Source organism: Lemur catta, chromosome 1 (genome assembly GCF_020740605.2).
Source record: "Lemur catta isolate mLemCat1 chromosome 1, mLemCat1.pri, whole genome shotgun sequence".
NCBI classification, from domain to species: domain Eukaryota; kingdom Metazoa; phylum Chordata; class Mammalia; order Primates; family Lemuridae; genus Lemur; species Lemur catta.
The window spans coordinates 73,549,390-73,577,237 of record NC_059128.1 but is presented as its reverse complement, the minus strand read 5'-3'; the positions used below and the strand labels follow the sequence as shown (position 1 = coordinate 73,577,237).

At 42.2% G+C, this 27,848-nt stretch overlaps 1 protein-coding gene across 2 annotated transcripts in view; it reads left to right on the top strand.

Annotated features, from left to right (window-relative positions):
- The window catches only part of RASGRP1 (RAS guanyl releasing protein 1), a 73,064-nt gene that overhangs the window by 21,630 nt on the left and 23,586 nt on the right, over positions 1–27,848 (top strand). For both annotated transcript variants that reach the window (XM_045528005.1, XM_045528001.1), the window contains exons 3-6: positions 16,681–16,786; positions 23,260–23,322; positions 24,260–24,391; positions 26,339–26,492. In XM_045528005.1, coding sequence (XP_045383961.1) covers positions 16,681–16,786; positions 23,260–23,322; positions 24,260–24,391; positions 26,339–26,492 — 455 coding nt within the window. The remainder of the gene's footprint in view (positions 1–16,680; positions 16,787–23,259; positions 23,323–24,259; positions 24,392–26,338; positions 26,493–27,848) is intronic.

The following is a 27,848-nucleotide window of genomic DNA, read 5'->3' as shown; positions in this document are numbered from 1 at the left end:
CAGTGGAACAGAATAGCAAGTTCAGAAATATATCCACATATATGGTCAATTAATCTTCAGCAAAGACACCAAAGCAAGTGAATGGAGAAAGGAATGTCCTTTCAATAAATGGTGATGGAACAGAAGATATCCATGAAAAAAATGAACCATGACCTGTATCTTATACCACACACAAAAAACTTGAAACTTAATACCTTTAAATAACATTAACCTGAATTTAAAGTTAAAACAATAATGCTTCTAGAAGTAGATTTAGGAGACTATTTTTGCAAGCTTGGGGTAGGTATTTTTAGACAGAATGCAAAAGGCTAACCATAAATAATATATTTAACAAATTGGACTTCATAAAAATCAAAAACTTCTGCTCGTCAAAACATACCATTAAAAAAAGAATGGGTTAGCCACAGAATGGGAGAAAATATTTGGCAATACATATCTCTGACAATAACTTTAATTTATGCTAATATACAACAGGAAATTCCCTGTGGCTCGGATGAATTAAATTTGATCCTGTCCCTCTGGCTCACACCAGATTGATTTCTGATCCTGCTTTTCAAATTAGGACTAACCAAGCCCCACCAGGGAGTCTGTATTGTTCACACAAAATCACCTATTTGTTAAGTGCTTCCCTTGCATCTAGCTCTGAACACAGCTAAAGACTTCATCACTGACTTCTGAAATCAGAAGAGTCTTCCAGGGGTCATTCAGTAGTAGGCGGTAGACCTACCCCAGGGCAAGGCATGAACTAAATGGTCTAAATCAACCTAATGAAACTTGACTGATCATCAGATCCCTGGAGAGTTTTTAAGAGTGCAGATTCCATGCTCCGTGCCTGGATCTCTGAATGCAGTAGGTATGATGTAAGGCCTTGGAATCCGTCTTGGGGTTTTGTTGTTTGTTTTGTTTTATTTAGGCTAGTCAAGTAAAGCAGCGGGAGTGGAAGAGGAACAAAGAAATCTGTAACTGGTTGTGATTAATTAGTTGTAAACATCACTGTTCTCTCTGACCAGCCTTTGTTTTGTTTTTAAGCTACTCAGAAGGTTTTGGAAAGTCAGTCAGGTTTAATTTGTCCATTTGCTTCTTGATGGACATATTCTTTAGAAGAGCAAAGACTTCAGTTCTTCCCCCCAAACCCTCCAAAGGGTAAGTAGTGGCCTTAATTATTATTAAGCCTTCTTTACTAGGAAAAAAAAATTACCCACTAAGGCCCCAAATTTTACCTATTGTGAATTTTTCTTTTCATTATGTTATTTCCTCCCATAATGACTATTACTGAAGAAGACTGAAGTCTCTAATACCTTAACATAGGTAGACCTTTCTTATGGTTTGCACAGGTGGGCAGGAGTTTTACAGTGCTGAAACAGGGAAGATAAGGGGAAAAAAGCCTACCAAGTGGGGAAAGCATTGAAATCTTCACCTACTTTACAATCTACTCTAGCTAGCCCTATCTCGGCTGCTACAGGGTTATAATTTTATTTAAATCATTGGCATGGATCAGAGGCAGATGTGCCAGGTGGTGCTTCTGAGGTACAAAAGATGAAATAACCATATTTACCCCACTGTAATAAAATCCTCAGCCAAGCAGGCGAAGCCAAAGCCTTGCCAACTTTAAGCCTCATCCTTGCTGACTTCTCATACATTTTGGAGGTCTGGATTTCTTCCAGAAGTGAGTAATACAGCATCCCTGTGACAGATCTGGGAAGCCCTAGAGTTGTTGCTTGTCTGTAATCATGGATGTCCTTCCACGACAGTTTCTCAGCTTCTAGAAGGCAGAGAAGGATATAGACAGGGAAGGAAATTGAAGAGTAAGATGCTAATGCTGGTAAAATGAGGGAGGAAAATATTAACTGCAAGTAACCGAGCTTCCTAATAACAAAATTAGTCGAGTTTAGCCAAAGCTGAACTTTGTTTCATGTGCAGCTAGTGCACCTGCGTGTACACACACTCGGTCTCTGACCTTCCCTTGGGGGCTGTGTCTCTTCAGGGCTGTGTAGTTAGGGAAACGTACACGAGTAGAAATTAAAATTAGATTCAAGGTTCTGAAGAAATGATCCACCTTGAAAAGAGCCCTTGGGGCTCAGGTTGTAAGGTACAACAACCTGGCAGTTTTAACAGAATGCCAAGTTCAAGTTAGAGGGTGCTGCTTTCCTCTTTCGGTAGACCTCCTGCTTTGCAGCTTAAAGGAAAAATCAGAGTATGGGCAACTCCCCAGTCTCCCACTCTGACTCTGAACTGCATTTCCACACTCCTCTCCCTACCTACAAGTACTTTTTAGTTCAACCAAACTGGATGTCACATCGTTTCCTTAATGTACCTTTGATTCTGTCATCTCCAAACCCAGAAACCACTTACTACCCAAGTGAGCAGCCCTTACCTCCATCTGAGTCTGTCAAAATCTGACGCGCCTTCAAGGCCCACCTCAAATGCCATGTTCTTTATGAAGGTTTAGGTGTTTCTTCTCGTCAAACCTGGCCTCCCCACTCCTCTAAACTGCCTTAGCATTCTGTTTGGATTGCCCTCCAGGCCCTTGCTATTTCTGCACTGTATTACTGCCTGTAGCTTCTTGAAGCGGGGACAGGATGCTTCTTATATCTGCAACCCCCACAAGCACCTATCCAGGTGCTCTTTGAACAAAGAACCTTGGACTTCCGATGAGAAAGCTCAAGCCTGGAACTCCAGCTCTGCTACTTCGTGGTGGGATTATCCCTGGGCCAATTATTTATCCAGAGGTGGTATTCAAAATATTTATTAACTGGTAGGGCACAAGCCCTCATCAATCTGAACAGATGCCAGTTGGACAGATTGAATTTCAGCCCTCTCTTCGTTCCTTTATCATCTGTGAAGTGGATATAGTCCCTACCCACCTCACAAGGTTGTTGTGTTGGTCAAATAGGAGGAAAGTACTTTGTAAAGTGAAAAGTTTATGCAAATGTAAGTCGGGGTCCTTTGGTGATACGGTATTTCCAGAGCCCACGTGTGGGGTTGCACAGCCCTCAGCATCGCCTCCTGCACTGCTCTGCCCACAGAGCAAACCAAGGAATTGTTGAGTAATTGAGCAGGATGCCACACATTTGAGAAGTCTTGGAATCAACCTGTTAGATCCTAAAGAAACTCAGAATATCAGCCTCTTCAAGCATGGACTCTTTTTTTGGCCTGAAAAATATCAATTTTTCAGTAGATAAATTTTAGAAAATCAAGATCAAAAGCCTAGGAAGGCTTTTTGAATTTTAGTCTCAGTTTTTCCTTGCTTGAAGATACCTTTTTCTGTTGTATAATGACCTTACAATTCAGGAACCTTAAAGACATCTGGGAACCTCAGACTCATCCGATTGTCACTGTATGGCAAGGGGCTGCCATGCCCAGATCTGTGAGTGGAATTAAATGCCAGAGACTTAACATAGATTAAGAAAACAGTAAATCTTTGTTCTTCCTTTGTCCTTATAGTTTCTTGTCTCCTCCTTTTACTGTATTTTCTCAAAAACTATCTTAATTTCCTCAGCATCACCTGCCTACATCCCCTCACATCTCCTGATCCTGGGGATATGAATCCGTGGCTACTTCTCCCTTCCAGAGACATTTAACTCTTTCTCCATATTAAGTGGCCAATCACTGTTTTGTGTTTATTGGTAATTGCTGGTTGAGGTCTGTTCTTACATACTTTGATTTCAGTGGAGGAAATGGTCCCGGTATAGTGTGCACAGCAGGGTACTAGAGACTGTAGGGAACTGACAGAAAGTAGACACAAACCCTTTTACTTACCCTTGAAGGATTCCCATTTAAAAGGCAATGCAATACTATGGTAGATATGAGCAACTTAAAAGCCTAGAATCAGAATTACAGAATAACCAAGATAATTTGCAGTCCCTTCCTGCTACTTCACAGCTTGGGAAAATATGGCAAAAAATACCATTGACAAGGTATTTTTTACCTCGCTTGAGTCTCTTTCTTCGTGTATGAAACAGGGAAAACATCTACCATGCAGAGTTGTAGTAAAGATTAGAAAGAATGTCTGTCACCTGGCCTAGCCCATGTCTGGCACATGTAGAGGCTCGGTATAGGGTGGCGATTATTGTAATTAGTGTTCTCTTTTAGCATGTAGGCTAGCTTCAGAAACCCTCAATGCTGAGTAAAGGATGTCCTTTTTATCTTCACAGCTCTCCAGGTAAGAGGTAGGGAGGTCTGCTGGAAAGCTCAGGATTGAAGTCAAAAGACCAGAACTCAAGTCCCGGCACTGCAACTCATCGCATGGGTGACTGTAGGCAGGTCACACCAGACGTGGGTATGATGAAAATAACACCCATCTCACAGAGCTGTTGTAAGGCTCAAATGAGATAATGTGCCAGGAGAGAGTAGTCCTCCGTGAAACACTAATAAATGTAGGTTATTAGTACTTCAACAACAGAGTGAAGCTTTCATGTGCCTACGTGACAACAGTCAGGCAGCCTAGATATTTAGGACCCACAAGCCAACCAGACATCACAGTGGTTTGCATTCAGTTCAGGAACTTGTTTTCCCCAGAAGATAGCAATGCACTTTTCCTATCTTGACTGATCTCCTGATTATCTCTGTGCTGGGAGGGATGGGCATAGACATTATCAGGCTCTCATTGTACAAGTGAGCAAATTGAAGCTCAGAAAGGATCAGGGCCATTCCAGAGCCAGGTGGCCTGGGTTTGAACCTCAGGTCTACCACTTACTAGCTGTGTAAACTTGGGCAAGTTACCTCACCCCCAGCCTCCATTTATTCACTAGCAATAATGCCACCTATCTCATGGTTAATGTACATAAAGCCCCTCTTGGAACACTGTCTGGTACACAGGATGTGATCCAAGTATGTTAACAAAAGGAAAGAAACGGAGAGAAAGCAGGTGCTAAACCTGGAACATGGTTCATTTCTTCTGGTCAGTTGCTGCATTTCCTCCAGCAATACCAAATATTTCTCCTGGTCTCTTCCATCTGCCAATTAGTAACAACATTATGAGTTTCAGTGTTGTATTGTGGCTATTTTTCTAGAACAGTGACACAACATCAGTTCATGACGTGGGATATTTTGAAACACATTGTTGTTTGGCTCTTGGCTTCTGAGTAGAGGCCGATTTCTTCTTTCTTTGAGATAATAAGAGATTCTTTGCCCACCTGTGCAGTTCTTCTTTCAGAGTGGTTCTCCAGGGCCTGCTGCAGGTTTCTCTTTAGCATCTCTGCAAACTCGAAGACATCCTGTTGTCATGAGGGTCTCAGGGAAGGGTGTGCTTAAAATCTACGATTGAAAGGAAGCTTGGAAGGCCACCAACTAACTTCCAAGGAGGGACACTAGGCTTGAGAGGAAACCGAATTCGATCTCATTGGTACGAACAGTGTGACTAACCACAGTGGACAACTCCTCTTCGAATTATGGCTGTAGTTAAGAACTGATGAAAAATCATGGTCCCAGTCTGGAATAGATGAAGACTAATATGGACAAAGAAAGAAACAAACTTGTGTTCCAAATGCAGCAAGAGAAATAAAAACAGTTCACCATGTTGTAGTCCTTCACAGTATACTAAGCATTTTTATATATTTAATTCAACATAATCTAATTCTGACTACAACCAAAGAAGGGGAAGGGAGACTTCCAGAATAATTTCTACCTTGTTTCAAAAGACTTTGCCCAGTTACTTTTACCGTATATGGAGATATGATGTTTTTTGTATGGGACTGTTCATTGCAGAGAATTATAAGCAAAGGACAAGTTTCTGTGGTGAAAAGCATGTTTTGTGGTAAGACTGTATTCAGTGTTTTGCTATTTTATGTCAGCGTACACCAATTGCTGCGGTTCTGTCATGCACTGCAACAAGGTTATCTGTCATCTAGGCTTGTAAGTCTGATAGGATCAAGTTACACATGTAGAAAAATTTTCTGAAGAAAGCTGAGGTCATACCTAACCAGCAATTCTCAGATGGACCTTAACGTTGTTTCATTGTGTAAGTTTTTGAGAACTTTCCCTTCTTAGTACCTATTTGGCATGCCCAAAAATATGCGAAAAATGCCCAGAATTTCACAGACAAGGAGGAAGTGATAGGAATGTGCTAGAATGAGCAAGGTAAGAGTGCTGCCCCAGATTTTCTTCTTGATTTGTTTGTGTCTGTCCCTGGGCCTTCCACCCAGCCTACTGGCAGCTCTCTGTGTCCCTCTGGGAATCTAGGACAGGGCCTTGCTTCTCCTCCTCCTCTTGCCGGGCACATTCCTATGGTGCTACAGTGGGAATTGTCACTGCCTGTGAACCACGACGTAGTCTACAAATTGACGGCAGCTCACCAAAGAATCAAATTGCAGCGTAACTACCCAGACAGATAATTTGATTTTCCCCGGGGAGCCTGATGGGCCCCAGAAGTAGCCACCTGGGATATTTAGTTGGCACTAACTTCAGCAATGGCTCTTACAGTCTGAAAGCATGATGTTGTCCCACAGCCAGCTCACTGGGTCTGCTCAGGACTTGTCCTGCCTCCTCCCTCCCCTGGTGTTTAGCTCCTAATCCCAACCTCCAACCCCCACCCACAGAATTGTGTTCAGTTTGCAGAATTAAAGAGGACAATTTTCCTCACGACTTCTCAGCCCCCTGATTCTTCAGACGTGACAGGTCCAGATCGAGGCTGCAGTCCCCAGAGAAGGCCAGCTGTCTTGCTCAGCAGAGGCTACACAGCTAAAAGCTCTTTCTCATTTTAGGCAATTCATGCGCTTGGTTAGACATTTATAGATTTCAATTGCTCATCCAAAAAATCTAGGTCATTCTTTACATGGAGCCTCATGCTTCAGAAGGAAAGCCATGCCCAGGGAGGACCGTTTCTGTTGATGTCTGGTTTGGCTGAGGGAGTGGAGAGTGCTCCTGCAGGAGGAGGGAGAGACGAGCCAACATGGGGCGCTGTCAGCTCTCGGGGGACTTGGCATTTTCACCTGCCGGCTACCCACTACCTCACAGACTCTGAGTTCTAGTTGTACTACCTAAATGGTGCCAGTAATAGTTGCCTCGTGTTGATGTTATAAAAAGTGGTGGGTTGGGGGGAGGGGATGGATGCATGCCTGCATGATGAGTGCGTTGCGCACCGTCTGGGGAATGGTCATGCTTGAAGGTGCTGACTTGGGGAGGTGGGGATGGAGGGGATGGAGGTATGACTGCATGGTGTATGCCAGGCGCACTGTCTCGAGAGTGGACGCACCTGGGGCTCTGACTCAGGGGGATGGGCGGGACATGGACAATGTATGTAACCTGAGGTTTTGTACCCCCATGAAGAGCTGAAAAAAAAAAAAAAGCGGTGGGTTTAAAGGTTAGGCTCTCCAGGGCCATTTTTAGGGTATGTACCATAATTCCAATGAGAAGGCCTAGGTTGGTCTTTATGGGTGTAGGGCTTCTTGGGGAGGAAAAAGGAGTGGGGTTGTGGGTGAGGGGTTTAGCTTGCATCATGGAGGCCAAATGGTAGAGCTCTTCTCAGTATTTTCCCACCCACCTCCTAATCCCTGAGGGGAAGCAGAGGCCAAGGGAAGAGCCCTGGGTTGGGAGCCAAAGGGCCATTCTTGTGGACGTGCCTCCACTCACCAGCTCTGTGACTATGGCGAGGCATGTTGCCTTAGTTTCCCCATCTTTAAAATTGAGCCCATGGTCCCTGCTACTGCGTGGAGGAGTTGTATGACTCAGCTGTTCAACACAGGTGAAGCTGTATGTCGAACCTAAGTGCCATAAAAGCGTAACATATTGCTGTAAGATGTTCTCACCTAGGGAGAACAGTGTGGCTCTCCAGCCCCTGGCTGGCTTCAGGGTGGTTTTTGTGGGTATGTGCTTGTTTTGTGCAGGTCTGTGCAAGCATGTGTGTACCTGGATGCTGTGCAACTTGAAAGGCCTGCTCCTCCTTCCTGCGGCACCATCCTGGCCCAGCAGGACAGGGAGTGAGGATTAACAGGATGCAGGCAGGAAGCACAGGTTCTTCTCCTTCACTAAGTGTTTTCCACGTTGACCCTTCGGGGATAGAGTCAGGGGAGTGCTGGTTAGACCAAATAACCTTGTCTGGGGTTGGTTAGCCAGGTGTTTCCCTTCTCTGTGTCCCTGGCCTTGGTATCTCTTGTCATCACCCCTCAGGAGTTGGGTGGGAGCAGAGAGAAGAAGTGAGCCTGACCAGCCTCTTTCCCATTCTGGTAAGACTCTGCTTAAAGGCCTGTTGAAGTTTGAAATTGCAGGTTGTGGTTAATTTGAGACTTAGTATTGTCCATGTCATCATGTCCTCCAGCTGTTGCATATAAATAATTAAAAGCTAATTGTAACCAAGATATTCAGAGGTCTATGCATTCCTGGATACTGTACTACGCCAAGATATAGATACCAGTCTAAGTAGGCATACATCTTCTCATTATGTGGCAGGCTCCACATGGTGGCCCTGCGTATGACAATACCAGGTTATCTCAGAGGGAACAAGGCTAGCTTTATAAGGAACTTAGCTTCCCTTCTCCCAAATTCTCACTTTACATTAAAAATTTTATCCTTGGGTTAGAGGACTAACCATTTCAAAAAATCACTGTTGCAATGCAGATATCTCTGAGAGGGTTCACCCTCGAAGTCCTTCTCTCTAGAGGAATTTGTTGATCTGGATTAACTGCCCAGTCAGTCACCAGGTAAGGCCTGGAAGGCATGAGATGAGGCGTGAAATGGGTTCAGCAGCCACCTGGGGAGGAAGGAGACCAGGAGGGAAGAAATAAAAACGAAGCCCAGCGAGTACCGGCCCCCTTGATGAAGCTGCAGCTACTGTGTGTGCATGTTGCAGGTGGCCTATTCCTGTCCTGGGAGCTGACTGCAAGCATCTCTTCCCAGCTCCACCTTCAGTGACTTCATGTTGCTAGCTTGAAATTGATCATAGTGGAAGTATTTATACCACAGAAATATGCAAACCCTACAAACTGGGGTTCCTCTCGCCCCTCTCCCCCAGGAGAGCTTTCTTGTTAAACTCTTCCAAGCAGACTACTGGTAGCAATCATACTGAGTCTCAAACTTGCCCTGAAAGTGGGACCTTAGCACATCACTTGCTTTCTCCTGATTGTTCTCCTCCCTCTAGTCTTGAGGGGCTGGGGACAAAAAAAAAAAAAAAAGAAAAGATCAAAGTGGCATTGGTTATATGTTTTGAGTCACTCAGGTAGTAGAAGTTATGAGAATTCAAGGTACGTATCGCCACATTCTTTCTTCACGTGCACTTCCTGCCTCCGTTGCTGCTGTCAGTGCTAAAAAACTGAACTAAACAAACAACAAACTAGCAAGCTTATTTTCAGCTTGCCAATTTTTATACACTCTCCAAACAAGATTTAATGAATATTGTAGTCTTGCTGACAAGTAGGTTTTATTTTATTTCTTTGGAACATTTATCACATTGGTGTACATTTAGAATTCTGTGTATCCGGCAGGTTCCACCTGGATCCAGTCTCTCCACTGACCTCCATTATCAGCTTCAGCCCTGCCATAAGCTCTCACGCACCCCTGCCCCTGGGGCTTTCTGATCCTAGCTTTTCCATGACCATTTTCTGGGCCCTGGTTGCAACAAACCTGTTATTTCTCGTTATGCCCCCAATGCCAGTTGCTGACATTCTGCCTTTGGTACTCTTAACATCTCTTTACACATCAAGAGATTTCCATGGAAACCAAAACAAAGGGAAGAAAAGACTCTGTTCTGGAGTTTCTGTCTGGTGCTGGGCATTTGTTTTCATCTTTTGTGTCCATTGTGTAGTGAGGCATTTCCATCTCATCCCCCAGACAGCCCTCCACTGTGGAAAAGGTGCCCCTACCTCTTGTTGGCAAGAAGCAGGGTCTGGACTAGAGCCCTTTGCCAGTTTCCTCTCACTGAATTTTGATCATCTGGGAGCAGTTCATCTTTCTCAGAGGCAAGCAGCTTATTTAAGACTAAGCCAAGGAAAGCAAGAAAAGAGTTTGCAGGCTGATCTAGGGGCAGAGCTGGACCAGATGGCTTCTTGAGTCTTGAAGTTCTGGGTCACCTCACTACAGATACCATGAGATCCTTCCTGAACCACCATAACTGGATAGGATCTCTTCCTTCTGTTAACCTTACCATCATTTAGTGTGGTCTCCATGAATTTTACTCTTAACATTTACCGCTTGATATTATTAGATGTCTTGAGTGTGTGTTGTATTCCCCTGCTCAGTTGCAAGTTCCTTAGTGATAAGGGTGATCATATAGCTCTATCTCCTTTAGTACTTAGGACCATGCTTTCCACGGAGTATGTTCATAATCAATATTGGTCAATGATGTCAAAAAAATTCTTTTAATTGAAGAAGATTGGAAAATCACTCTGCAGAATAATTAGGGAGCCATATCCTCTCATTGGAAGGGCACAAGTAGAGGCCGGACAGCCACTTACCTGTGATGTTTTCAGGAGGAAATAATGCATTGGATAGAAAGTAGAGGTAGAAGATGGCTAAAGCCTTTTCCACCCTGAGGTGCTATGATTCCATAAAGTAGAGCTACTACCAGCACTGAGTCTAACGGTGGAACATGCATTGTGCTGGCTCATAGACAGATGACTCCAGAACCCACATGGCTTTCTGTTTGTGTGTTGAGCAAATGGTCCACAGATTGGGTGAGTCTTTAATTAGTATACTCTCTAGCAGCATGCATTACCCCCCCAAGTTGAGTAGTAGAGTGTGGAAGATCGACATTATGTGCCCCACTGAGGTTTCAACCTTTTAAAGGAGTCTTTCTCTGAAAGTGTAAGGAGAAGCAGATGGTAATGAAAAAATATGCACATTTTATTATGCATTGCACATTGTACTTATTAGAATTTTTAACACGACATGCTGCATTTTTAAAAGCTTAAGATGAAACAAAATGGAATTATTTATTGAAATATTTAAATCAGCTTACAGCAATTGTATCAAAATATCAAAATAAAATCTAGCAGCCTAGAAGGTAGGTCCCCCTTGACCACCCACTTTCAAAAGCTGTCTTCCAAAGTGGGGCTCTTCCTCTCAAAAAGGAAGAAGCACATGCTCTGTAGGATGAGGGCAGGTAGGGAATGCATCCTTGACAGGTGTATAGAGGTTGAAAGTCGTGTGGGGGAGAGATGCTGGTGAGCATGAGGGCAGGTGGCTACTCTGAGCCACTCTCTTGTTGAAAATGCAGAACCAGGAAGGCAGAGGAATGGAGTTCTGGACTAGGTGTGGAGAAAGAGCGTTTCTCTCTGTTCTTTCTCTCACCCCATCTCTGCCTCCCTTTGCGAAGTGAGTCATCTCCTCCTGGCCTTACCATTTGCAAGCACTCACCCCCACAGAAAGCATGTGAGGATTAACAAGCCATAGTGTGGGAATGTCCCTGAAACTCTGTGGAAGAAGCAGTGAAAGGTAAAAAGTGAGGTGTGAATATGATTGTGAATCTTAGGCTCAGCACCCTGTTTTCTCATCTTAAAGGCAACTTTCAAGAATAGTATTAATCAACCAAAGCTTACAAGAGTTTTTAAAAAATCACAAGAGTACAGAAGCTATTCTGCCAAATGTGCGTTGGCTCTGCCCCAGCATCCTAGTGGCACCTCTCAGACTTGTAGCCATATGGACTGGAAGAGTTCTGAAAGCGTATCTCCCATGTAATACTTGGATCCCCCACCCTGACGAATGGCCGCGCAGCTAGGTGTAGTGCAAAGAGCAGGGGTTCTGGAATCAAACAGACCTGGGACCAGATCCTAGCTCCTCCACCCATTGTCTCTTTGACTTAGAGCAAACTAATCTCTCTAGCCTTTAATTTCCTTAGCTGTAAGTTGTGAACAATGCCAACAGTGTGGGGTGGTTGTGAGAATTAGAACTTATTATCATTCCCCAGCTTTCTTTTGAATACCTCTGTGATGGGAATACTTCCACTGTTGAACAGTTCTAATGGTTAGAATATTCTGCCACATGTTGTGCCCAATCCTGGCTCCTATAACTTCTCTGTGCATCTACTCTGGTGCTGCCTTTTGTGGCCCTACAGAACAAGTCTAAACCTTGTCCCACAAATAACACTTCAAATATTTGAAGACAATTCTAATGTCTTCCCTGAGTCTTCTCCATGGTAAATCCTTATAGTTGCTTGAGTCCTTTCACATGCGACTTGGTTTTGACCTCCCCCAGGATACTTCTAACCCCTTTCCCTCATACGTGAGCATCCATGGAAAGATGCTAGGCGGCCATAAAGGAAAGTGGAGATAGCAGGTCTGGGGTGCTGTCCATGCTGAATAAGCCTGGGCCTTTGTCCACAGTTCATGTGAACAGTCTAATGCATACTTTTGTATTCTAATGCAAATATATTTCAGTTTTTCCTGCTTTTCACCCATAGTGTTCAAGAATATGAACACTACTCAGGAAGGGTACATTATAAAAACTATTGTCAATAGTTTCAACTGCATTGAAAAGCATCTCCCTGTAACTGTGGTAGGTTTATTTGCATTATTGCTCCCCAATTTATTACCTTCTCTACATCAGTGATGTTTTCCATATGACTTTGAAGTTCCTGCCCTTTGACATTGGATTCAGCAGTGTGACTTGCTTTGGCCACAGAGTGAGGCAGAAGGGACAGCATTCCAGTTCCAAGCCCAGGCTTACGGGGCTTTGCATATTTCTAGTTACTCTTCAGTGTCCTGCTATTATTATGAGAAGAGCCTACCATCATTAGCCTACTGGTCCAAGGAAGCTGGGAGGCATGTAGGGCAGGACCCCAGCAAACCCCATCCTATCTCAGCTGACCCTCAGCTGACTCACAGAAACTTGAACAAAAATAAATGTTTGCTGTTTTAAGTCACTGATTTTTTTTTTTTTTTTTTTTTTTTTTTTTTTTTTGAGACAGAGTGTCACTCTGTTGCCCAGGCTAGAGTGCCGTGGCATCAGCCTAGCTCACAGCAACCTCAAACTCCTGGGCTCAAGCGATCCTTCTGCCTCAACCTCCCCAGTAGCTGGGACTACAGGCATGCACCACCATGCCTGCTAATTTTTTTCTATACATATTTTTAGTTGTCCATCTAATTTCTTTCTATTTTTAGTAGAGACGGGGTCTCACTCTTGCTCAGGCTGGTCTCAAACTCCTGAGCTCAAACAATCCACCCACCTCAGCCTCTCAGAGTGCTAGGATTACAGGCATGAGCCACCACACCCAGCCAGTCACTGAGTTTTGGGGTGATTTCTTATGCAGAATTTTTGTGGCAAGAGATAATTATTATGGAAATTATGTGGGCTGGAAAACATAAAGCAATACTAACCCTACCTCAACAGAGGATAAGTTTAGAAGAATTAATGAAAGGTTTATAAAACTGTAACCAGACTAGATGAATACATCATAAAAATGACTTGCCAACTTGTAACTTTGAGTTTCTTTTGCAAACTGTGGCTAAGAAGAATGTAAGTGTGTATATTATATATCATCAATGAAATAGCTAATGACAAAACCAAACTCAATTTCCAAAGAGACATGAAAAGTTAAGGGGGTTCCTATTTGATACAGTTCACTCGTTGACTTCACTGTTTAATGAGTACCTACCATGTGTCAGCACTGTTCTAGGCTCTGGAAATATGGTTGTGGAAAAAAACAGACAAGGCTCAGTCTCAGGAAGCTTCTATTGGAGATTCAAAAAATAAAAAATTAGACCGGGTAACTTCAGATCATGATAAGTGCTATGAAGAAACTCAGGCAGGGTAATGACTACCTTAGGGAGTGTAAGGAAGACCTCTCTGAGGATGTGACATTGGAACTCGGACCTAAATGATATGAATGAGCCAAGGGGAGAAAGACCATATTGAAGTGAATAGCAAATGCAAAGGCCATGAGGTATGAAGATGCTTGGAGGGTTCGAGGTGTAAATAGGTGTGGAGAGGAGTAACATGGTATGAAATGAAGTGGGCAATATTAAAAGAGGCCAGGACTTGGGGAGCTCTGTTGACCACAGTGAACAGTTTGTTCTATTCCAAGTATAATAAAAGCCATAGAAGTATATTGGGCCACTGTGTGGAGAATGGGCTGTAGGTAGACAAGAGCAGAAGCAGGGAGGTCGGCTGGGTTATTGCATCATGGTGGCTACAACTAGGGTGATGGAAAGGATGGAGAGAAATGAACAGATTTGAGAAATGTTTTCAAGTAGAAACAAGATTTTCTGATGAATTGGATGTGAGGGAATGTGAGAAATGAAGGATAACTGCTAGGTTTTTAGTTTGGGTAACTGAGAGATTGGTGGCACCATTTCTGGAGGTGAGAAAGAATGGAGGAGGATTGAACTACGGGTGGGAGAGGTCGGAGTTTTGTTTGAATGAGTAAAGTTTAAGCTTAGACATCTAAGTGGATTTGCCAAGTAGGCTACTGGACATGCTAATTTGGTGGTCAAGGCTGAAGATACAACTTGGGCAGTCACCAGCTTATAGATGACATTTTAGCCAAAGGACTAAATGAGTTCACCCGGAAAAAAAGTTAATTTTTTTAAATTTAAAATTTACAAAATTTTAAATTTTAAAAATTGTTAAAAAAAAAAAAAAAAAAGAAGTGGGAGGACTAAGTACAGAGCACGCTGACATTTAAGAGCTCAGCAGAGGAAGAGGAGACAGAAGAGCCTGAGGAGAAGCTGAGAGAGTGTGATGTTATAGAAGCCAAAAGAAGAAAGTGTTCCAGGAAGGCGAGAGTCAACTTTGCTTGTGTTAGGTTGAATGCAACTGAGTCACGGAGTAAGATGAGGACAGAGAGGTAGCTAATGGACTTGGCAATGTGGGGCTGATTGGTAACCTTGAAAATAAAAGATTTAGTGGAATGATGGAGACAGAAGTCAAATGGAATGGTTGAAAAGTGAATGGGAGGTGAGAGAGTGTTGCCAGTGAGGTTTTGCTGAAAAGGGGAAGAGAAATAGGTAGCAAGAGAGGATGAGAGTTCTGTTTGAAATTGGAGGTGCAGAGGCATATTTAAATGCCAATGCAAATAAACCAGTAGAGAGAGAGAAAAGTTGTTATTGTAGGAGAGAAAATGGACAAATGCGGGATTGACGTCCTTGAGAAAGGAGGAGACCCAGAGCACAGTGAAGTGTCAGCCTGTGCCAGGCCTTCTGTGGTAGTTTTCAAGTAGAAACAAGATTTTCTGATGAATTGGATGTGAGGGAATGTGAGAAATGAAGGATAACTGCTAGGTTTTTAGTTTGGGTAACTGAGAGATTGGTGGCGCCATTTCTGGAGGTGAGAAAGGCTGGAAGGGCCACGGAGCGCCAGTGAACTGGGGGGTCTAGTGATGGGAAAGTGAGCTGTCCCGTCGGCTTACATATCTTTCCTCAATGAACTATGACTTTAGGTCATCATTTGAGGAGCCAAGACTTCTGAATCCTGAAGCCAAACGCACTGTCTTTCATTTACCATCTGGTACACTTAAAACAATGAAAACGATAACCCCTTTTGTGTCATATATTTTAAAGAGCAACACAGATGACAAAACAATTCATGTATATTCTTTCATTTGATAATTTCCCACCGAATCACTCAAGTTCCCAGCTGTAATAGAATTCAGTTTGTATAAATGAAGACACGTTAATGAAGGGACTACTTACAGAGATGAGAGTGGAATTAAGGGACATTGCACCCTGAGAGTGTCAACAGTCAGAAGTCATTCCACACTAAAGGCCAGTGGGTCAAAGGAGATTAATAGTGTTAGATCCCAGTCCAGTGTGATCATTCATCGAAGAGACGTGTAGCTACTGTCAGGGAACTGGTGTCAAAGCAGAGAGGAATGACAAAGAAATACCTTGACTGTTTTTTCCTCCTGTGTCTTACTGGTGCTTCCCAATGGCTGAACCCAACTGGGACCCAGCTGGCAGGGGAGCTGGGTGGTAGGGTTTGCTGTGAAAGTCAGATAGTAGACCTGGCAGTGACTAACCAGCACAGCCCTGATACTTCACACCATATATGTTGAAAAGATTTTGAAAACCACTCCAATAGGAATCTTTATACCCTATGCTGGTATGTAAAATGCATCTTATTTGGTACCAGCTGGGATTTGGAAAACGTAGCTAACCATGCTATGTTACTAAATCATGGATAACTGTAAACCGTCAGCAATATTCAAATACAATGTTTGCCTGTAGTCTTCCCTCCTATTTCCAGGCAGAGGCATGTTAACCATAGGACGATGGAAGTGTGCATTTCAGGGCCCCTCACTTGCACGAGCCCCTTCCAAGACCATGGGAGGGCCCTAGAAATGTATTCATATGGTCATGTTTTTTTAATTTGTAGAAGAAAGATATTTTAACTGTAATCTATTAAAACTGTAACTTTTTTCACTCTGACCCTAGAGAGGTCTCTCCACACCCCCCACCAATTATATGAACTTTAAGCTCCACAAAACCTGGATCTGCGTCAGCTTTCAACGAGACTCAAGTGTACTGATACAGAATTTATCCCTTTCCCAAGATTCTCCCTCCTTTGTGGCAGGGTGAGCATCAAATGGACATCAAATGAGCATCAAAATGGACATTTGGCAAGGGGAGAACGCAGCAGGAGGATAAAGAAAAGCAAAGAAGGGATGTGGTGCTAGGGACAGTAGAAGAAAAGTACTGTGCCTGAAGAACTGCACCTGGCCATCCGCCACTGAATAATGTCGGGTTGTCAAGTGTCCCACCAGGTGACTAATACCTCTCTGGGGCCTAACTCAAATGCTGCTCTTAATATTTTCAGATGCAGACGGAAACTTGTGTCGAAGTAACCAACTCTTGCAAGTCATGCTCACCATGCACCGAATCATCATCTCCTCTGCAGAACTGCTCCAAAAAGTTATCACCCTATATCCTTTAACATAGTGACGGGCAAGCCGCAGATGGGATTCATTCAAGAAGTAGCTTGAAATTTGAAGTACACTTTTATTTTAATTGGTTTGGAATAGCCCTGAGTGGTAAATGGATCCATATGTTCTTTTAGGGGTATAGGGGTGAAGGGTGTGTGTGTTCATGTACATTCTATTGGGTGGGACGATATTATTGATGCTGATTGCTCTGAGGGGTGGTCAGAGAAATCAACATGCAAACACAGTCTCCTTCAGCATCTCTTGATAGTAAAAAACACTTTCCCTATAGAGTAGTCAAAATTGATATTCGTTCTGTACAAATTGACAAAGGTACAAGCATGACTCAAAGGATAAATTTCTTTCTAGCTCTTCTAATTCTTCAACCTTTCTTAGGTTTTGAAGAAAGATGCCTGATGCCACAGTGTCTGGAGAATCTGTTGATGCCTTATTGTTTCAGACAGAGGCACTGACAATGTGCCAAGCGAACCCTGTGAAATTTTAGCCTTTTTAAGGGGTGTGAATCGAGTAGAGTGGAGAAAGTGCCTGCTTTCTTTTTCTTGTTGATGACACCGTAAGCTGCAGCTCCCAAGCAGAAAGAGCTGTAGGTGGGGTGAGACCGTTTAGCACCTGAGGCACGCAGGTCCCTGGTACTGAGTCATGGCTGGTGGCTGCTCTAATCCCTTTACCACTCTCTTAACTACTGACCCCCCCCCTTCATCTTACGGCACAGAGAAAAAATAAAAGCCATCAGGACTGGATCTCTTCTCCAAACCTACTCATGAATCTTTACCTCTCATCTTAAAGGAGGTGTTTCCAGTGGCACACCAAGGGCGGAGCATTGGGAGAGGTCCACGTAATAAGAGGTGCAGGTAATAAGTGGGTACCTCATCCGCAGAGAATTTTAAAACCATAATAAAACCAACTCAAGGTCTGTCTGCTTTTTATTAACTCCCATGTACCAGTGATTCTAAATAATGTCAGTGATTAAATACTCCTCTCTAAAAAATTGTTTTTGGTCTCGGGATTAAACTGCCCCTGGTGCGCTCCTGGGCGCCTGCCCACACAGTGGGACAGGTCCTGCTCTACCCTCCCCGTCCTCCCTCTCACTTCTCACAGCATCTTGCTCCACCAGTCGTCTCTCTCCTCTGCTTTCACACGCTCTGCCTAAAACACATTCAAGTTTGCCCATCTAAAAATAAACTCTTAACCCTGCTTCTCCTTTATTCCATTGTTAGGGTTAGAAATTTGATGTGAAACGTCTAAAAATAGTCTGCACTCACTATCTCCAATCTCTACTCCTACTCACTCCTCATCAACTGTGGCTCCTGCCCCAGTACTTGAACTTTCCTCTGATGTCAGCAGTGACCTCCTAATTGTGAAGCCCAATTTTTTTTTCCATCCTTGTTTACACTGACCTCCCAGAAGCACTGGGTGTTACTGGCAGCCCCCCGCCTCTCCCAGCTCCCCCTCCAGGGCTCCCGGAACTGCATCCTCCTGGTTCTCCTACCTCTTGGGCTGTCCGTTCTCCAGCTTTTCATCTCACTCACCTTCCTTTCTTGCCCGGATTTCCACCACCATTCTTCTGTGCTGATGATGACTTTCAAGTCTATATTCCTCTAAACTAAACCCTTTTTTTAAGGTTTAGACTAGTCTGTCCTGCTGACACTTCAGTCTTAATATATTCATTAGCTCACTATCCCTATCCCCAGCTACTACCTCATTAATTCTGCCTTGACACCTGTATAGTCATGCATCACTTAATAGCCGGGATACGTTCTGAGAAATTCGCCATTATGCAATTTCCTCACTGTGGGAACATCACAGAGTGTACATACACAAACCTAGACGGGACAGCCTACTGCACACCTGGACTATATGGTCTAGCCTGTTGCTCCTAGGCTACAAGTGTGTACAGCATGTTACTGTTCTGAATACCGTAGGCAATTGTAACACAATGGTGTAAGTATTTGCGTATCTACACACATCTAAACATAGAAAAGATATAGTAAAAATACAGCGTAAAAGGTAAAAAATGGCACACCTGTATAGGACACTTAGCACGAACGGAGCTTGTAGGACTGGAAGTTGCTCTGGGTGAGTCAGTGGTGAGTGAATGTGAAGGCCTAGGACATTACTGTACACTACTGTAGACTTTATCAACATGGTATAATTAGGCTGCACTAAACTTATAAAAAAATTTAATAAATTACCTTACTGTAACATTTTTACTTTATAAACTTTTTAATTTTTAAAACTTTTTGACTCTTTTATACTATTCAGCTTAAAACACAAACACATTGTACAGCTGTGTAAAAATATTTCTTTATATCCTTATTCTACAGGCTTTTTTCTATTTTTAAAATTTTTATTTATTTTTTTTTTACTTTTTAAACTTTTAAATTAAAAACTAAGACACAAATATACACACTAGCCTAGGCCTACATTGGGCAGGATCATCAAGATGTCACTAAGCAATAGGAATTTTTTAGCTCCATTATAATTTTATAGGACCACCATTGTACATGTGGTTCAGGGTGAATCAAAACCTCATTATGCAGTGCATGACTTTATTTGCATGTTCAATTTCAGTTAATGTTGTCATTATGTATCCAGTTGCCTAAACCAGAAACATGAGAAGCACTCTTGACTTCTCCCTGCCTTTGACCTCCTACAGAGTGTCTCACCCAATCCTAGGGTTTCTGCTTCATAAATGACTCTTATCTGGTCTCTTCTCTCCATTCCCAAGCCACTGCCTTAGTTCAGGTCCCCATGGTCTTTCTTCTAGACCTCTGTCTCATCTACAGCCCCCTGTCCACTAATTCATTATCTACCCCTGAAGTTCTTGCCTACAGAGCAAATAGGGTAGGCCATTGCTTCAGAGCCTCTGCAAACTACAGGGTTAATGCCAAATTCCTTAGCTTGCCAGGAAAAGGGGCTCCATAGTAACTCCTCCCTGCTTCATCCTGCAGCTCTCTCAGAAACCCCTTCCCCTCCACACTGAACTTCTCAACACACCAGACATAAATAGGGCCTTTTATACTTCCTGTGCCTGGAAAGCCCTTTCCACCCTCTATGTCTAGTAAACTCTCTTTCAAGACCCCCTTGGTGAAGCCTTTCTTGACTTTTCTAGCCCTCCTCCCCTTTTAAAAATACTTATAGTGTTTTAAAATAGTATTCTTGATTGAAAAATCTATTTAATTCCTATGACTTTAGTCTTGGATTGCTTAAGTCAAAATGTGTCTCTCATATCTTTGGCCTGGATGCAATCTGCCTTGAAAAGTTTTTTATCTATGATTGTAGCAAGTATGAAATGTGTTTGCTCTGTTAGTTCAATAAATGTACCCACCTGAACTTCAGTCCATAATTTTTATGGTGGAATACATGTGTACTCTGGTCTTTGTAGATGACCATTTCAGGTAAACTGCAGAACCTTCGTGTCTAGCAGCTATGGTTTGAATTGTGTTAGTGATATAAAAGGTTGCAAGGGTATCGAAAAATTAATTACAAATTGCTTTTAAAAATTTTAAAAATATATAAAGTACATACACTATATTGTAACTTACCTGTTTGTGTATCATCTCCCCCAATAGACTCTGTGTCCCTTAAGTGCAGAGACTGAGGCTTATTTATCTTTGTATCTAGAACTTAGGTTAGTGGCCATCTCTTGGTGGGACACCATAAATGTTGCATAGGAATGGGTGTAAAACATTAGGATTTTTTTTATATCTACCAGAACCTTTAGGTATGATATCTGGCTTTTGCTCAGGTTAAGAAGTAACCTGGGGTGGGGGAAGGGAGTCGAAGAAGGGAGTACGAACTAAGACTCCTGTAACGGGAAGCCAGGTTAAACATTGAAGGCAAAATGTTTTTTCCCCTTCATGCTTAGTTTCCCTGTTCTCTGACCTGGAAGTAATAGAATTTTTAGTTAATAAGCTCAGATGGTTTCCTGTTTTTCCATTGTTAAAAGAGACAAATTTAAAAACATTCTCTGAATAGTTCAGATGCCTGAAAAGTACAGTCAGAACTGTACTGGTACTTCATAGCCACAGTGCTAGCTATGAAAGGAAGAAAAAGGTGTGGAGCCTGAAGGTTCCAGCAAACATTTTTGTTGACCCCAGATCAGCAGATGCCTGAACCTCTTACTACTCAGCCTGCACATGCTGGGGGTTTGTTTCATTTCCTGGATAAAGTGAGAAAGAGGGTGCCCTGCCTGCCTCTGGGCTCTGCCCTTCTGAATGGCCTCCAGGCTCAGCACTCATGTGGAGACTGGATTGACTTCCATGACGCTGCAGCACGTGCAGCCAACATGCATAGAATAGACATTTGAGGGGATGGAGAAGGAGCCACTGGGAGGAAGTAAATGCCACAGTAAAAGTTATCATGTTCATTTAATCTAATTAGTGCTTTAAAAGAGAAGTGTGCTTTTTTTGTGTCTTCTCCTTTAAAAAAGAAGCAGAATAAAAATTTCAAGTAGAACAAATAAAACTATAGACTCAAGAGATATTTATCTAACATGTGCCCTATGCTTGAATCTCTTTGCATTGAAGTGATGCATTTTTAGTGATGTGGCATAAAGAAATGTAAAGTCAACTCATTCTCACATCTGCCTGTCCCACCTGAACAAATGCAAGCATCAGAACTTTTAACTTCATGAGTTTGCCAGTTGCCTAGGCTTATTTTTATTTTGATTACCTTTGTTGATGTGTGGGGTTTTGTGTTTTTCAGTTTTTGTTTTGTTTTTGTGCTGTGATCTCAAGGACAGATTTTATAGACAGTAAATCTATTAAAATTTCATTTTTAAAATTAGAAGTTATTTTATTAAAATTACAAATTTCAAGCCCATAGTTCTTTTTTTTCTTAATCTTTTTATTTTTAATTATGAGTACATAATAGTTGTATACCTTTATAGAGTACATGTGATGTTTTGATACAAGTATACAGTGTGAATTAATCAAATCAGGGTACTTGGGGTATCTATCACCTTCATGACCATAGTTCTTATTTAGGGTTTCAAGTTTAGCTTGCAAATTTTATTCTTTCTGTAAGTCTAGCATGTTTCAGCAGCATTTTTAAGCAGCCTTGAAAAATGCTTGGTTAATTTGAATAAATATTAATTATTTCCAATGGTTTTAAACTGGAAAATTATGCATTTCATATTTTAGATTAGTTTTAAATGCTTCAGATGCCTTCCGGAATTCTAAATAGTTTTTTATAACTCTAATAGATTAAAGTTATAAACACTAAAGCTAACATTATCTCAGATGTTCCAAAACTATGCCTAAACTTAATAAGGTTTCAATTTAAAACCACAAGTCTAAAGCACTTAATTATATATTCCAAATTGAAGTTTCAAGGATATCATTCCAATACACTCTTAAACATTACAGACATAAAATTTCAAAATGTATAGATTCCTTCCTAATAAAAAAAATCAGTACTATGATTTTGACTCTCTTTTACGTTTCTATATTTAACTCCAAATTTTCTAAGGGTTAAAATACACATACCCACCAAAGGAAGACCACTCTTGCCCCAGTTAATTGAGATTTTTACTGGTTGGCTCACTGGATTCCTCTCATGGGCCCAGCTGGAATTCACTGAACTCCATATTGCAGTTATTATGGCACAGTTTTCAGCAGGGAAAGAGGACATGCCCTTGCAGGACACACAGCCTTTATGGCCTGATTCCTCAGTCTGTGGACAGAAGATGCCCCCCTCCCCTCCCCACCGGTTAATCACTGGATTGGATTTCATTTCTTTGACTCTTAAAATAAATGAATATTCTTTCCATATATCTCTAAAGACATGTGAACTTGATGAGATCTTGCTAGTCTTTCATATTCTTGGTGTATTTAGAATGATAAGGATCCTTTCCCAGTTATATTTTGGATTATTCACATGGTTTTGTCTAACTTGCCATCTCAATTTACAAGGTCAATCTACTGACATCCTCTAGGTGTATGTGTTATAATTTTCACATTCTTAATTTTTATGACAATATATCTGAATATGTACTTCTTCCTCTTCTAATTCACTGTACCCACTGTTTATTGGTTACTGGAAACATTTTCAAAGATAAAGGGACTGCTCTTTTTAATTTGTTTCAGTGGGACTCCTAGTCTCCTGGGCACAGGCCATTTTCCCTTTCTTCACTTTTTATAAGTCACCTGTGCAGGGACATTTCCCCACTATTATAATAACTTCCTATGCAAAGGAGATGCTGCAGCCGCCTTCCATAAGCCATTTCAGCATGGGCTAGAGAGAAAATTACCATCATCACCCTTCTAGGTGATAATATGCATACAGCTGTACACATCAAGTTAGTTTTTATCCTATGGCCAGAAAGATAAGGCATCACATTTTCATTTCTCAGAAAAATTATGTTGGAAGGTATTTTTAGCAAATACTTACAAAGAGGAAAAGTTTGGTTTCTGTAACAGAGAGATTTCCATTTCCCTTAACCACAGTCCTACCTATAAGGATGCTTTGGCAAAGAATTCGCCAGGGCTTTGCCTGAAGATCTGCTATTTTGTAAGGTAATATTTCTTCATGTACTTGAAGACTTCATGGAGCAGAGTATAAAGGAAAGGCTGAAGCATGAGGCTCTAGTTCTCTTCTGGTCCTCCCTACCTCTCCCTCCCTGACCATCTGTAGAACACTTTGGACAGACCGAAAAGGGCATTCCTTAATAGTGGAAATTCCTTAACAGAACACAGTGAATTTTTTCTGGTGTACCTGAGCTTAATATTTTATACCAATGTTTTTTTTTCAGTCTTACAGCATTTTGTTATCAAATTATATAAGGAGAGGGATACAGAGATAAAAGATCTTTGTTATTTTTATTCCTGATTATTAAAAGTAATATAGCTCATTGTAGAACATTTTAAAAATTCAGAAAAGAATATGACTAACTATAATAATAGTCACTCATATCCAACTACCTATACTGGGATATTTCTTTTGTCTTTTTTCCATGCAGATTTTTTTAACATAATTGTGATCAAAACATATATGGTTTTATATCCTACAGTTTTCATTTAACTTTATATAACACTCTTCTCCAGTCATTAAACACTTTTTATAAACCTTATTTTTAGTAGCTGTAATATTCTAATGTGAAAAAGCATAACTTAGGAATACACTGCCCATTTTTGAACATTTGGTTTGTCTGTAGTTCTCCTTTATGATTACCTCTGATTCACATGATTGTGCCTAAATTTTTGTCATAGCTCTTTTGATTATAATGTAATATGCCTTATCCTACCAAAGTATTTTGTGCATGGAGGAACAGAAGATTGTCAGTGGGTGGTTTTCTTCCCTCCCTGCCCTCATCCCAGCTCCTTCAGTGTAGGACAAATCAGCCTCTGACTTTTTCTGAGTTCCCTTTGTGGCAGCAGATTCCTTTGGGAACCCACCTTGTTGTGAGTCCTTGGCGTCAGTTTTAGATTGTGTTTCTCAACCCCCTCCTTGTAGGTATTGGATAACAGAATTCTGGGTCATGTTTAAAATGGATGCCAGCTTGACAGACACTATGGAGGAGTTTCAGGAACTGGTGAAAGCTAAGGGTGAGGAGTTACACTGCCGCCTGATTGACACAACTCAAATGTGAGTGTCAAGGTTTTGACTAATCTTTCAAAACCACCTCCCTCCTGTAACGCGATCCAGGCTGCTTGCTAGGCTTCTGAATCTCAGCCATGACTGCTGCTCTCTTTCACCACTTTGAGAAGCCCCTCAGACAGGCAGGTTCAATTGCCTCACCAAAATGAAAGCTTGACATTTCACAGAAAAGCAGAGAAGCCCCCTGGTGATAAAGCAGTAGGTGACTAATATCCAAGAGCAGAAAAAAAGTAAGTCCCAGTCAAAAAGAAATCGGGTAGCAAGATACTGACTAAAATGTGTCCAGAACATGAGAAACTGAAAGTGCAATGACTGAACTCGTGCTTCTTCCGCAGCCAATGCCAGGAGGCCCCCTGAACTTGTAAAGGGGGAAGGGACTACTAAAAAACGCATTGAGCAGAGGATCTGTAACATATATGGATGTCTGTGAAAGATACTTAGACTTTGAGAACTAGAAGGGATCCCAGGAATATTTCAAATCATTCCTTGGATTTCTTAGTTATAAGACTGGCCCACTCTGGAAAAATGAGTGTCTTTCCTCATTTGGGGGAGAGGAATGCACACATTGTGTGCTAAGGTTTTCACAATGTGGCCACTTTATTTTGGAATAGTGCAAATCCCTAAGACAAAGGATTCTAGAATTGAAACATGCTAGAGATCATCTCATCCAATATCCTGATTTTTCTGACTGGGACATGGAGGCTCAGCAAAATTGTGCTAGTGAAGTTAGTGACAGGGCAGAAACTGGACTCCAAAGCCTTGGTCATGGTGCACTATGCCATGGCCATGCAGAAGTGATTTCAAGATCACATTCCATTGCCTCAAGTTAATCTGTTTACCAGTTGGGATTCTCTGTACTTCTTTGCTTAGAATTATAGAACTTCAGAGATAAGAGATTTTTCAACGTAAGAGTTTCTTCATTTTAAAGATGAAGAACCTAGAGCCCAGGGTCAAAACCAGGTCTCCTTGTCTCAACATATCCCAGCTGACTTTCCTCTACCAATATTTTCCACCGTATATTGTGTAGGAATTAATAGTTTGTGGGATATTACCTGATCAGATATATTTGAGGAATAATAAGTTAAACTTTCCTTTTGCAATGTTTTTCACAGTCAGTAATATGCTCATTGGCCAAGGGGGCTACAGAACTTGTAGCATTTCCCAAATTCATTTGACCACAGAACCCTTTTATCAAGAGACAAGTTTCCCAGGAATACCACTTTGGAAAACACAGATTGGCATCTTGTTGCCTTTCAAAACTGGGCTGCTTCCCTTTGCTTCCTTACTGTAGGAAATGGAAACTGAGTAAGAAACATGGGTTGACTGTAAGAAACTATGGGGGCAGGGAGACACTCCAGTGTCAGCTATGCTTCCTTGGTCATTTCAGTGGTTAGGAACATTTGAGGAAAATGCCACAACTCTGCCCGGAGCTGACCACATGTTCCTACACGTGATTCCCTGCAGCATGACATCTTCCTTCTGTGGCTGAGTTATTCTGGCATGAAAACTGCCCCACTACCTTGGGATTTCCAACCAGATAGATTCCCTGTCACCCTCATGAGAATGAAGGAACACACAGGAGGAAGGGAGAGGGCAGATATACCAGGGGCTGCACAAGGAGCCAGGACCAAAGGCAAGAAAACTGTGACCTATGCCTGAGACTCTGTCCTTCCCACTTTCTTAAAGTAAACTCATTTACCCTGTTCCCCATTGCACATTTAAAAGGCTCATTGAAAACCAGCAAGACTTCTTGGTTGCTGCTATAGAAAATACTGATTTGGGGAAACTATGATAATGCATTGTTTTAGCCAAGGCATGTTAGCTAATGGTGTTTTGTATGTTCTTATGGGAAACATTAATGGATTTTACTTGCAAAAAGCAATTTCAATTTATTCTTTTTCCCTGTCTTCTCCCTTTCATGTTCACCCACAAAAGCAATGCCCGTGACTGGTCCAGGAAACTTACTCAAAGGATAAAATCAAATACCAGCAAGAAACGGAAAGTCTCCCTGCTCTTTGACCACCTGGAACCAGAAGAGCTATCGGAACACCTTACCTACCTTGAATTCAAGTCCTTCCGAAGAATATCTGTATGTACCCAAGGGGCAGGAGAAAAACTTCCCTGAGATATTTCTAAAAATAAGCAGAGAAACTGAACAGCCCATCCCAGGGTTGGTGGGCTTTCCCATCAGGCATCGAATAGTCTGGGAAATTGGCACCATCTGAATTCCTTTGGTTGTGCCTGCCGAGCTGCTCCCATCTCCCTCCCTCCAGGCCCACCCCATCACCCACTCAAGTTACAACACTGTGGGCACACATGACAACCCACACACATGCACACGAGTGTAAACGCAGTATACACACACCCCTCTTACCCCTGATAACCATTAGGTTTCTAAAAAAATTTTTTAACCTTCCTCAAAAAAAAAAAAAATGTATCTTCTCAGAGTTTGAATTCATTCTAGGATAGGTTTTGAATGGCTCTGGGAAATCCCAAAATAAAGTCTAGACCAGAACACACCTAAATCCTTGAAGTGGTGCTGGCCTTGCAATCACCATAATTCCAGAGAGAAATTATGCTGACCCAAACCTTGCTCCTGGGGTAACTATGCAGAGTCAAAGGTATGGTGGGGGAGAGAGATGAAGGGAAAGAGATTTCCATTTGTCATCAAGAACAGAAAGAGCACACCACTACATCCTGTCCTCACTGCAGTCCTTGAAACTCCATATATGATACCGAAGCACATTTGTTCCATACAAGGGAATTTGTCAACTTGGCAGATGCCAACAGACCCTCACTGGCCAATATACTTTCCTGAGAAGTGAGACCCTTACTCCACTTAGCCCCCACTCCTACCAATAGATTCAGTCTTTAACTTTGCTCTAAAAATAGAGACTACCTAGTTGACAGAAGCATTTCTTAGAATGACCTGTGTTCCCGGGTAAGGGAATGGAGGCCCAGAGGGCTGACTTGAACAAGGTCAACACAACTTAATAGAGTCAGAAGCTAGGGTGAGGACTGCATGCCTCTCTGGGTCACTCAGCACCAATTTATTAAGCTCAGTTGTATCTAGAAGGAGAGTTGCAAACCAGCTTACAGAGGTTATTTCATATTTTCTTCCATAATGTTGATATCTCTCCTGTTTTCACCCAGCTCTTTGGCCAGTCAGCCAGGAACTTCCCAGTTTCCATTTGGAAATAAATCTCTAAGCATTAACCCCCCCAAGTCCCCTCACTTACACCTCTCAGACAGAATCCCAGGCCCAAATTTGGAGGCTCCACCTGGGGAGTTTTCACCTGGCAGTGTGTCCCCTATCACGGGGCAAACACCAGTCAGAGCTGAGAGCCACTGAAAGGAGCCCATTATCACACTGGAATCTGAGCTCTGCTGGGGCCAAACTGGCAGGGCTGCTCGGTCAGGCCTGCTGGATGTCTACTTGATGCCA